The sequence below is a fragment of the Paramisgurnus dabryanus genome, chromosome 21 (genome assembly GCF_030506205.2).
Source record: "Paramisgurnus dabryanus chromosome 21, PD_genome_1.1, whole genome shotgun sequence".
Lineage (NCBI taxonomy): Eukaryota > Metazoa > Chordata > Actinopteri > Cypriniformes > Cobitidae > Paramisgurnus > Paramisgurnus dabryanus.
This window is the reverse complement of record NC_133357.1, coordinates 31,804,506-31,817,603: the sequence shown is the minus strand read 5'-3', so window position 1 is coordinate 31,817,603 and position 13,098 is coordinate 31,804,506. Positions and strand designations below refer to the sequence as shown.

General features: G+C 38.9%; 1 protein-coding gene across 5 annotated transcripts in view; it reads right to left on the bottom strand.

The window, feature by feature from the left end:
• Positions 1 to 211: 211 nt before the first annotated feature.
• ncoa6 (nuclear receptor coactivator 6) overlaps positions 212 to 13,098 on the bottom strand; it is a 52,174-nt gene continuing 39,287 nt past the window's right edge. Inside the window, exons 8-15 of one of the 5 annotated variants that reach the window (XM_065286585.2) lie at positions 9,220 to 10,510; positions 9,011 to 9,126; positions 5,459 to 8,902; positions 5,305 to 5,364; positions 3,284 to 3,314; positions 2,919 to 2,960; positions 2,435 to 2,586; positions 212 to 664 (exon numbers count right to left, since the gene is read on the bottom strand). In XM_065286585.2, the coding sequence (XP_065142657.1) occupies positions 612 to 664; positions 2,435 to 2,586; positions 2,919 to 2,960; positions 3,284 to 3,314; positions 5,305 to 5,364; positions 5,459 to 8,902; positions 9,011 to 9,126; positions 9,220 to 10,510 (5,189 nt within the window). In that variant the 3' untranslated portion in view covers positions 212 to 611. Of the gene's footprint in view, positions 665 to 2,434; positions 2,587 to 2,918; positions 2,961 to 3,283; positions 3,315 to 5,292; positions 5,365 to 5,458; positions 8,903 to 9,010; positions 9,127 to 9,219; positions 10,511 to 13,098 lie in introns of all 5 variants that reach the window. The other 4 variants (XM_065286583.2, XM_065286584.2, XM_065286587.2 and 1 more) reach the window with 4 other exon arrangements.

Sequence of the window (13,098 nt, the reverse complement as noted above, 5' to 3'; positions counted from 1 at the left end):
AATGCAAAACATATAGCAGCTAGCGTGGACGTTAGCTCGACTCCGGGTACAACGACTTGGTTGAACAAAAATTGTGATTCAGAATGTGTATAAATACTTATAAACCAACAATAAATTGAATCTTTGATGATTTCTTTGAAAGTCCATCTCAATTTCAATTAGCAGCATGTTTTAGTGGCTATACAAAAAAAAAACAAGCTCAAACATACACTTGTAAAAAAATTGTTTAATGCATGTGATCCGGGGTCTTAATGTATGAATATAAGTATTGACAGTATTCAAAGCACAGTTAATTCTTGACACTTTATAGGGAAAAAATCTGATTCGGTCACATATAGTGATACTACAGACATGATTCTATTCTTAGTCAGCATCACATGATTAACTTAATCAATATTAATCATAAAAAACACATCAAAACAATGACATACAAACACATTATACACAAATCTAAAAGTCATCTAGTATCCATAAACAAAATACAGTTTAAGGATTAAAAAAGCTGTACATGGTTATCTTACTTGGAACACGGAACACAAGGAAAAACAGCAGATAAAATAAATTCAGAGAAGAACAACGAAAAAGTTTATTCACAAGTTTATTCATTCTCATTACTTCGACTTCCTTCGTTTTGCCTGGGTGGGACTGGCTCCAGTGTTTGATTCTTGAAAGATAGAAAGGGGAGAAAAGTATATGTTATCATCTTTTCGGCATTTGGTTCATTTTCTTGGGACATACATACATGCATATACGCATACATAAATGCATACATACGTGCATACATACATACAGGGCTTGACATTAACCTTTTTGCTCTCCTGCCACAGTGGCTAGTGGTTTTGTTGTTGGGAAAATACATTTTATATGATTAAAATTGACTTTGGCATGCTAAAATAACTGTATTGCACTGTTTAGGGTAGCGTTTCTCAATGGGGGCGGGACCAACGAGCGGAAGCAAGTTTTTTTCAAAAGAAGTTTACAGTAGGTGTTCTTGGTGGGCATTTGCGAGTTTACACCAAAAATCAAGACAAGACTATATAAAACTTTAAAGACTGTCTGCAACCATGTGCGTAGCAACCACAGGGGACTGGAGAACACGTCCCAGCTCACTTTTTCCACACACCACCACCATTCCTGTCTATATTCTCTGATTTGTTACCAAGATATGAGTGAACTAACATTCAGCCAATCACAAGCAAGCTTATGAAGCAATTATTTCTTGTGCACACGCATTATGCGTCTGATGGATCACAATCTGTCTTGTCGGAAGTTATCTTGATTTGCTTATTCATTGCATTTTTAAAATCCGTAAGTTTTGATTTCCAAATTTGACCCCACCGGTGTTAGTCAGTCCCTCCAGTTTATTGTGATTTTGCAATTGTAAAACAGCACAAAATCATCAAAATGTGATCTGATAATAAATAAATAAAATTATCTAATATTCTGTCATGATACAAAGTAGACAACTCTGTGATCATTTTCAGCTTTATTTATTTTTATTTAAACGGCACCTGCAGTCTCAATAAAAGTAAAAACCAGGTGAAGCAATGTCATAATGCATTACAATTTATAGTTTTGTAGTTCTTGTAAGTTGTTTGGAGACAAAAGAATCTCAACCAAGTGCACGGCCGAACTCCTTTCTCCTTTGAGGCTTTGGACTTGAACAGACACATACACATGTCAAATGTCCATCGTTGAAAATTTATTTAAACCAGTGATGGAGTACTCGAGTCCTGGACTCGGACTCAAGTCCGACTCGAGTCACTATTCTTTGGACTCAAGTCCGACTCGAGAAGTGAATACAGAGATGATCAAAGTCAAATCAAGGAAGCAGGTATTTCTATGCTAAATAATAACGCGAAGTGTTCTATAAAATCATTAATTTCAGTGTTTTTCTTGTTATAAATTAACGTTTAATGAATTGTATATAAAGCTTAGTTTTTATCATTTACAGTAACAATCACAAATTATTTGTCATTTCTCATTTGTCGTTTTTTTTTTTGTCATGACTGCTTTGACGCGCTAAATCTCCAAATTAAATAAAAACACTGAATTGTAGCCGGAGTTTCAAAGGCAGGATCCCCTTTTTTATTTTTGTAGTTATCAAAATGTTTTTTTGTGTGATGTTCTGTAGATCGTGGCTTTAAAATGTTATGAGGAATAATTAAACAAATGTTAACTTACATTTTACATAAAAAAAAAACGCATACACACATTCACATTCAAAACTAACAAATTCAAAACTGACGATGCATTTATACATATATATGATAAATATATATGACTTAACGGTCAAGGACGTCACTTGTAAGCTAACGTTAAACATGGATGTCAACAACGGTGTAGTCAACAGCGGAGCTCTTTTTGCAACATTAAAGTTATTTTCCATAACTCGGACAACAAGTTTACATGCAATAGCTAAAAAGAAACTAACCGGCACCTTTTCCTGTGTTAGATGAGGCTGACCCTGGCCTAGCATTCCTCTTTCTCAGGCTATTGTCGGATGCTTCCTCCTCATGCTCTTTGTCTGTTCGTGAACTTCGACGACTAGGACCTTTTGCCTTTTCAGTGGTGGCCCTTGTATCCCTAGAAGAAACAAAAAGAGTAATTTATAGCAGGAATAAAGCAAAATTGTCATACAGTGCAATTTCAAAGTCAGCTTGTATACCATTCAAACTAAGACATATATGGCACATTCTATTTTTCCTTGGGTTTTAGAAATCAACTGTTCTCAATGGTCTCAACATTTAGGTAAAATGCCATATCTGGTCCCTGTACAAATTAATAATTTCCACTTGCTGTTTTTCCTCATCTACCACAGATAACGTCCGTCCTGTTTATGGCCATGGTTCTAAAAAGGCCACGCTGCCCCGTGCACATAGCTGTGCAGGGATTCTACAGAGTTGGTACATACATACCTTGGGGCTAAGTTGACGGGCGTCTTTCTTTTCTTTGCCCATCTGTTATAGAAGTGGAAAAACAGCGGTAAACTGCTTTGTTGTTAAACAACATTTTTTCTCTTTCCCCAAATTTGAGTAAAGATCAAGTAAAAGAATGATCTCAGTCTTTTCATAGTTAGTGTCTTCATGAGGTGAGTCATTTAGATAAGCCAATTACTCATTGACTCACATGCTGAATTAACAATAATAAAAAAGGTAGTAAAAATTAAAAACATATTTGCACAATTTAAAAAGAACAAAAAATGAACACACAAAAGTCAGTCAAAAACTGATGAATTTCCAGGTGATTGCTTAGTGAAGGAACAGAATTACAGACGACTTACCCTTGATCTACTGCAACGTTAATTCCTTGGCCTGTACACAGAGACAACTGAAATTAGCTCTTCCTAAAGCTTGCTGAAACTTGTTCTTCATGCATATTTAACACTGCTACGATGTTGATTCATTCTTATATTAAATGCTTGTGCTTTCTCTGTCTTTTTTATCAATGTGTATTTGAAGGGCAAACTTACAGTAGGCATGACTACATTGAACAGTGCCTGAAAGCAACTGTCCCCAATTCCTTAAATTACACTTTACAATGTGACATGAACACGCTTACATTTTTACAACTATTTGCATCTATATTGAAGAAAACCAGAAGATAAGCACTCTCTCTTAGCACAATGGAGCACGTCACAAGTTTCAGTTTGTGGCTTATCAGATGAGTTCGGATTCATGTGGCACAGTGCAAACCATCCGCAAATGACACTGAAGTAACATGAGAGCGATTTGAGTAGACTGCTCCTCATTTTTAAATTTAACTCGTGGTTTTTTGTGTCACACTGCAAAAAATGACTTTCTTACTAAGTATGTTTGTCTTGTTTTCAGTGGAAATATTTAAAAATTCTTAAATTAAGATGCTTTTTCTTGATGAGAAAAATGACCCAAGAAAATAAGTCTAGTTTTTAGACAAAAAATATACAATAAGTGAATTTGTGCCTTAAACAAGCAAAAAATATCTGCCAAATATCTTGAAATAAGATTTCATTTTTCTTAAACACTTAATTCAAGCAAAATTTTCTCACACCATTGGCAGATAGTTTTGCTTGTTTTAAGCACAAATTCAATTAAATTGTATATTTTTGTCTAAAAACTAGACTTTTCTTAGGTCATTTTGCTCATCAAGAAAATACATCTGGATTTAAGAATTTTTTGATATTTCTACTGAAAACAAGACAAAAATATGAATAAGAAAGTCATTTTTTGCAGTGCATACACTGATCCTTCTGTACAATGCCACATGAAGTCAAATGCAACTTTTATTTGGGGTCATCTGAGGGGCTGTTTACACTTGGCATTAACATGCATTTTCGTCGATTGGATCACAAGTGGACGACGTTAATGCCAGGTGTAAACGGTGTTCAAAACGTTTTGAGCTCGTCCACTTTCGACCACTTTCAGCCACATCCAGAGGTAGTCGAAACCACTTTCGATCGGATCGCTTTGGAGTTGCGGAACGCAGATGTGGTTGAATGTGTTTGAACAGCCACACGCGACTGCCTTCTCTCCGCCAATTTATCTAATCTGAGGTATTAAACACAAGTTTTACATCTTTTTTCGACTTCTGGCGTGAACATACGGTGAACAGCGCCATTTTTAGCCTTTCATTGATACAACTAAAGCGGCTGATTTCCGTAGTTTCGTTTTGAAAGCGTGTGAAAGTTGCGCGATCCTATTTCATCAATTGCGCTGAAAATTCAGAGAAAGCTCCAACATATACACTTACAAAACACTGTGCAGCATGTATACTTGCTAAACAAGCAGTGGACTCCGACATAATATTAGTTTGCGTCCATATAAACTCATAATTACTCCCGCTCGGGTTTGAATGACAGCAGAGAGACTCGCCCACCGTCTCACAGACCCCCCCCTCACAGTATTCAGGACAGAAGCGGTCGAAAGTGGACAAAAGAGACGGATTTAAATACCAGGTGTAAACTTTATGTGTCTCTCTCGTCCACTTGTGATCCGATCGATGAAAACACATCTTAATACCAAGTGTAAACAGCCCCTGAGACACGTTCATGCGGCTGCACATAATCTAGCTGCCTGTATTAGGTGTTTACAGTGACAACTGATGTTGAGCTCAGAAAGTAAACAGTCACATTGACGTCAAGCATCCAGTACCATGCTCCAGAACAGTTCCAACTATGAGAGAATGATTTTAACGTTACATCTCAGGTTTCATTTTAGCTTTCTGTCACAAAGGTTGACGATTTCATCTGTTTTTGTTACATTGTATTTGTATTTTGTTAAGGCATTTTTTTTCATTTAAAGACTAATCGGTTACCAGCTTGATCACCAGCTTGATCACCAGCTTGGTCGCATGGAGGTTGATCATCCTGAGAAGCTTCAGCGTGAGCTGTAAGGATTGTTAAAAAGATGTAAAGATAACTACAAATTATAAAACCATTAATATTTGACTAGACATTTTTTTGCTATCAAAAGGTAGTTACCTGAAAGATTTGAAGCAGAAACTGCTTCCCTTGTTTCAACTGAGTCTGGTACATTAGGATCAACCAGCAAAGTAGCCTGCTGTTCCCCAGGGAGTGGAGGAGATGTTTCTGTGGAAGAGCTAAAAGTGGTAGTGGAAGTTCCTAAAGCGATGCCAGGTTGGGCAGCTGAAATTGCAGGCAAACTAGAGAGTGGTGAAGAATTAGTAACATAACTAGACACCTGAAGCAAGGCAGAGTTAGAGGTTGGGGGTGGCATGTTAGAAGTTGATGTAGAAGTGTGGACTGACGAAGAAGTGGGCACAAGTTCAGGAGTAGAATTTTTTGGAGAAAGTGTAGACTGTGGAGATGCTACGTGAACATTTGGAACAGTCAATGAAGGAGAGGGCTGAAGTGAAGATATGATTTCAGAAGCAATCACACAAGAAGCAAGAGATGTGGGGGCTTCCACAGATTTTCCTATTTGAGTGACTGGGCTTTGCACTTTTTGTCCATCATCACTGCTTGAAGAGATAATGGGTACAGTATTTTTGGCTAGACCTGTTTGGACTAGACTGCTTTTGGCCAACGTTGTTGTCAGAGACAGGGGACTTTTATGAGCAACAACTGTAGCCCCTGGAGTAGAGCAAGCAGGTGAAGATACTAAAAACTGCTGAAAAGGTGAAGGCATGCTGGAGTGCAAGGATAATTGTCCAGAAAGACTAGGTTTTGAGATACTTGAATCTGAAACACTTTCCTGTTTTGGAATTCCAGTACTAGGTTGTTGAGTTGGTGGTGCTATGCTTACAGGGCAAGCCTGACTTGAAGGTGCTTGAACTTGAAGGTGTCCAATAACGGGGCGTCCTTGCTGACTAGCAGCCATGCTGACCGCAGGGGAGTTTGTTGTCATGGTTGATGGTGGTGGTGCAGAAGAAGGTGATGTAGTTGACAGTGGGTTAGCAGTAAGATGGATATTTGCAGAGACTATGGGACCAACCATAGTAACAGGCTGAGACATGACATTGGTACTTGACGGTACAGATGTAGCTTGAAATATTGAATACACAGGTCCTGTAATAAATTGTGTGCTACTGGGGTTTTGTTGACGAACATCTGGGGATCTTAGGTTTTTATTGGGAACTGCAAGAACTTTGGATACAATAGCTGATGGAACAACTGAAGCAGTGTTGGTAGCTGAGCTAACTGGATTAGATGTTACAAAGACTGTGATCTGGTTTTGTGGCATTGTGGAATGTGCTGATGAGACGGGCCTTTGTAATACTGTTTGAGATGCATTTGAAATGGGAATAAGGTTATGACTTGAACTTACTGAGGTGTTGGGAATGGATGTGAGGCTTAAGAGCACTGCTTGGTTTGAACTAACGCTAGACACCTCACTGACAGACTGCACATTTGGACTGCTATTGGAAACCAAATTTGGGCTTGATTTTACTTTCTGATCAGTTCTACTTGTAGACAAGGAAATACCACTTTCTGTGCTTTGCAAGACAACAGGATGAGTTTGGTTATCTTGGGCTAGTGGAGCATGGGGACTCTCTTTCTGCCCAGCATCTCTACCTACTTGAGGAACAGTTTGAGATTTTACTTGCAAAGGTGGAGCACCTGTATTATCCAACAGTTGATTTAGAGATGTTGGAGCGTCTCTAAAACCCGTAGATATAGCAGTGCCAAGCTCTTGTTGTGGTATTGTTAGTGGTTGGTTCTTATTTTCAGCATGCTGTTCAACCGAATTATTAGGCTCTTGATTTTTTGGCTCCTGAGAGCTTGCAGTTTTAGAAGACGACTGCTCTCTTAACTGAACTGCCTGGTGCTGCTCTGGCTGTGGAGCCCCCATCTGTCCATTTTTATCAGCACAAAAAGGTACAGTTTGAAGGGAATTTAAATTTTTATGTGATTCCCCAGGTCCTGCTGAAGGCAGTGGTGCAGATGTAGTTGGGAGCACTGTAGTGGTACTAACCATCATAGTCTGTAGACCCAGTATTTGCTGCTGGTGTGGAGGGGATGTCAGTGAGGTTTTGGCAACCTTTTGTCTTCCTGGGCTTGGAGTGGCAGCTTTTTTATTTGAAGTAGGGCCGGATCGCCGTCCACTACCCGAACTAGCCCGTTTTGCTTGGCCAACTCCAAGTTGTTTGTCTTGTTTTCCTCCAGAACTTACAATGCCACCACCTGATGTATAAGACTGTGGGCCACTGTTGTTGCCACTAGAGTTACTGTTGACAGGAAGAGTTGCTAGACTTGGTGGGGCCTGGCCAATTGCTTTAAGGGTGGTTGGGTTTAAACCCTGCTGATCAAAGCCTCGATTAAGGTTTGGTTGCCGGGGTGGCAGAGGAATGTTAATTTTAGGAGGGAAAAGACCAGCAATGGAGGCATTCAGTCTTTCAGGAGAGAGATTTATTTCAGAGGGTTCAGTACTAGGTGGACGGTTGGTTGGAGTTAATGGGTGGTGATAAGGTCGGGGACTGGCCCGGTTAGGGGTTTTGGGCCGGGAGCTTTGAGAAGTTGAGGAAGCACTGGAAAAATGAATATTATGTGAAGCCATTCCTGACACCTGCTGTGACTGCTGTTGGGGGCTTGTTCCTGGCTGATGGGGCACTGATAAAGGAACAGACTTCATTAAATGAGTATTAGCACCTTGGTTAGAAATAATTTGTTGATTTCCATTTCCTGACTGTGGAACAATTTCAAGAGGTCCTCTGTCCTGCAAGCTATGTGTTCCAGGGGTTTCCTCTGGCTGCAGCCCTTGTGTTGGTTGTCCAGCCTCTGAAAGGGGTGTCCTTCTTGCTGGACCAGTTAGAGCTGGATTTACCAATAGTGGCAATCCCCTGGCTTTATCCGGAGAAGGTGGCACACTCCCATGCCCTTGAAGATCTATCATCACAGGCATGTTGCCTTGTTGTGATACAGGCATTCTCTGAGCAGGATCATTAGGATTAACAAGAGCCTTTGGCATGTGCCCACCTTGTAGTGGCATTCGATTCTTAGCTTCCTGTTGCATTTTAACCATCATCATCATTTGTTGCTGCTGCTGTTGTTGTTGTTGTTGCTGATGTGTTTGCTGTTGTTGAGGTTGTTGATGTGTTTGCTGTTGTTGAGGTTGTTGAAGGTGTTGTGGTGGCTGCTGCTGCTGTTGTACTTGTATTGACTGTTGTGAATGAATCAGGGGCTGGACATTATGAGATCCTTGTGATGTTCCAGCCTGACCTAAAGGATCCTGTATACTCTGTATTTGCATCTGTTGCTGTTGCATTTGCTGCTGTTGCATTTGCTGCAGCTGCTGTTGCATTTGCTGCTGTTGCATTTGCTGCTGTTGTTGCATGTGTTGCTGCTGCTGTTGTAACTGTTGCTGTTGCATCTGCTGCGGCGGCATTTGTTGTTGCTGTTGTGAGGGCATAAATTGCACTGGCATTTGCTGTAATACCCTCTGATCTCCAGGTTGACCTTGCAGACCTACAAATAAAATAAAACAAAATAAATAAAAATAATTTCTCACAATGTCAAAAAATAAACATCTGTCATGTCCAAGTAATTCTGTGCTTAACCAAAGCACTTCAATACCTGGTCGATTAGCAAATTCAGACAGTTTAGAATTGGAGTCAATGCCAGCCACTTGATCACCACCCAACCCTTGGATCTCTACTTCCTCCATTCCATGGGGAAGTGAATCAATACCACTAAAACAGAGACAGATAAACAAACATTGAACATATAAACAACCGTGCATTTAAACATTTACCATTTATAAAATTAGAGCTAAAAGCACTTACCAAAGACCTTCTGACTGTTGTCCTTCACCTGCTTTGGGTTTTTTCTTACGAGGAGGTTTCTTCTTTTTAGGCTTGGCCTGGTTAGCAGAAACCCCACCTGTTCCTTGCTTCCCACCAGGCCCAAACTGGCTTGCAGAAATATCACTTTGGAGAAGGTTAACTAATAAGGGACTGGTTATTGTCACATCCTTGTTTATTTGAAACCCACCTGCCTGCCCACAGGGCACCTGACCACTAAACTGGGAATTAAATGCCATTCCGTGGTTAGGAAAATGGCCATTGCCCACCTGTAAATGTTGAGAACCACTCAGCATAGTCTGCTGTTGCTGCTGATTCTGCATGTCTGGAACCATCTGTTGGCCAATATCAGCATTTATACTACCATCTGCTAGCTGATTTGTATGTTGCTGACCAGTCTGTTGCTGCTGCATCATCACTTGCTGTTGCTGCTTTTGCTGAAGCTGTTGTTGTACTATATGATGATTTCCTGAAAGTCGCAGTTGTGGACCATGTATTCCCAAAGCTTGGTTGGGGTTGCCATTCATTGGAATTTGTTGAGACTGTTGTTGCACTATTTGTTGATGGGGCTGCTGTAGCTGTTGCATTTGTTGCTGCTGTTGTGGCTGTTGGTGTTGCATTTGTAGCTGCTGCTGCTGCTGTTGTAATTGCTGCTGCTGTAATTGCTGTTGTTGCTGCAAATGAGCTATTTGTTGTTGTTGCTGCTGGGTCATCTGTTGCTGACCTATCTGAGATTGAAACTGAGGCAGGTTACCTTGTATATTGGGTGAAGGGCCTCTCATCATTGGACCTTGCATGACTCCAGGTTGACCTTTGTGGCCAAAGGCCTGGTTGTTACTTTGCAATTGACTGGCTACCATGTGTTCCATCATGGCATTTTGCTGTTGTTGTTGCTGCTGCTGCAGTAATAAAGCCTGATGACCCTGTCCTCCACTGAGCTGGTTTTGGCTCTGCATTACCCCCTGACCCTGCGGTGGAATAATTTGCTTAGGTGGAGTCATCCTTTGCTGGCCTGTGTTTACTGGCCTGGACAAGACAGTCTGACCCCCTGTTTGGCTCTGGGCCATTTGACTTTGGGAGGAGGCTACTGCCTGTGTTTGATGCTGGGACTGTACGCTCATCATTTGACTCTGAAGACCTTGCGGAGGCTGCCCCATAGTGCCACCTGAGGTGGTACCTTGGGGTTGGGCTGGGATGCCAGTGTGGTGGCTCAGTCCACCACCAAGTGGATTGGGCTGCATGTGGTTTGGTGCTGATGTTGAAGACTGGCCACCTATAATAAAATGTTTGATGATAAGAAAGCTAATTTAGACTTACACACACAAAAAAACTAGGGATGGGCGAAATGGACTTTAAAATGTATATTGGTATATGAATTATATCCCGATAGTGATCTAATGACGATATAAATACAGCACCATTAACCACTGATTTTTGCTACAAGTAAAAGGTACATGCAGTCTTGAGAGCCTGCCTTAGAACACAAACATTGATCTAAAAGTAAAAAAAGTAAAAAGCCCATCATCAAATAGACTAAAATATACCATTAAAAACAGTAAAAATCCAAAGAAAAAGTTGCAAGATATATTTAAATAGTATTTAAATAGTAAACTGTGCTAAAACACATAAAAATTTGACAATAAAATTTCACATCAAAAAGAAGTTAGAAATGTAAATACAGATTAAGGATTTATTAAAAAGTGGCAGAATAGTTCCAACTACAGAAGTAACAAGTCATAAACAAATTATTTATCAGAGAGATTTCTGAATAAAGATTTAGTGAGTTTGTGGATGGAAGGATGCACTCAATTCAGTGTTAGTAAGCCGTTGCGCCCATTCAAGTTTAACTTAGCGACTGCACTTGTGATAACCTAGCATGAGCGCAGAGGTGGAAAGAGTACTGAAAATTTGTACTCAAGTACAAGTACAAGTAGTTGCTAAAAAAATACTCAATTACAAGTAAAAGTACTGGTGTTAAAAATGTACTTAAGTAAAAGTACAAAGTACCCCTCTTAAAAACTACTCAAGTACAAATTACTTTTTAGCCGGTGATATTTATTGAATAAATATTAAATCCATAGAATGAAATCAGAGGTATGAATGGATTAAAAACAGGCAATTTGTGTTTTATACGAATAAACACATAGTACAGGAATTTTGTCTGTTTAAAGAATGTTAAATGATTTTAACAGCAGCTATATTATTTCATATTGTTTCTTCATATAATTTTTATCAAGTTATAAAAATGGTCTAATGTTATTATTATTAATGAATTATGATACAATATAAATAAGCTTGTTGGGTTATTTTATTTAAAAACAGATTTTTTTACATTAACTCATTCCCCGCCAGCAGGGACGTGCACAGACATTTTGAGGGGCAGGGGCTCAAGTGAAATAAAGGGCACTTCTCTTCTTTCTTTTTTTTTAAACAAAAAGTATATATATATTAACGCAATTCTGACTTCCTTTAAAAAAAAAAATATTAAAAAGGTTAATTTATTTTATCTTCCTCAAACTCACGCAATTGTTTAATTTTCAAAAGATGTCTACAAAATAATCAGTTCACACAGACACCATGGTCTCCTTAGTAGTAGGTTTATAGAGCAGCAAAGGAAGCCATTACACAATGTGCATGTTTTGAAAACATTAAATTACATTACAATAACATTAATTACAAATTTGTTAAAATGCTAAAAACAAAGTTGTGACTGCTGAGTTAGCGCTACATGCCAATAAATGCTATATCATATGCTAGCGTTTAGCTGATTAGTTGTTGGTTGTTACTCAAAATGTATTTTTGTCTGATAAGGGCTCAAAATATAAGGTCTGTTTACTAATGTGAGCTGGCATGAGCCTCAGAGCAGAGCAATCAGAGCAGAGCTCAACATTATTATTCATAAACTTTTCAAATAGGGCAAAAATAGACCATTTAATTAAAATGTCAAATTCTAGGGTTGTAAATAGACATGTAAAAACGTTTCTGGATAATTTTTGCACTTAATAAAGCAACATACCTTCTATGTAATTGTCAAAGAACAATTTAACATATTATGACAACACATCCTATGGCACCTTTAATCTTAGGTTTCATATTTATTAGGGTTACACATGTCAGAAACATCAAATATAGATTAGGCCTATTTTATTTGTATTTTATATTTTACTTTTTTGTGATGTCAGTGAAAATTCAGACTGGGCAAGTAAAATACGAACCATCAGATTTCTTCCCAATCTACTCCAGCACTCCAGTATAACACATTATACTTATTTAACAGCCATTACAAAAAACGCAAACAAAAAAGCTTACTACTGCAGTTAGCAATTATTTTATTGTTTGTGCTTTATTATTTTATGAGCAGTCTGTTTAAACTACACTACACTGTTACAAGTTTGCAACTCTTCAGGTTAATATGGGATTGCCATGGAAAACAATGTCCCTGAATCGTTATGTGTAACAACGTGTCCCATATTTTGTGCATAAAACTGTTAATATAAGAATGCTTTCTTCCTCACACACCTACCGGTAGCCTGCCTGCATAATCATGCACATGATCGCGTCTCGGCCGGGCTGAGCTTTGGCGCTTGAAGCGCGAATGATGCACCACGAGTGTTGACAAACCAATCATAAAGCGAAGTAAGTTAGAGAGGCGGGACTAAGGAAAGGTAAACCAATCATTTTAGCGATGTGAATTTTGGAGGCGGGACTCATCTGTTAACCGTTTGTGTGCCACAAATAGCGCTATTTTTCTTTATATAAGAGTTTGAATCTCATTTAAATGATTTCTGAATAAATTCATGTTAAAATAAATAAGCAACTAGTAAAAAACACAAGAAACAGACAGACATCAGTTGTTATACG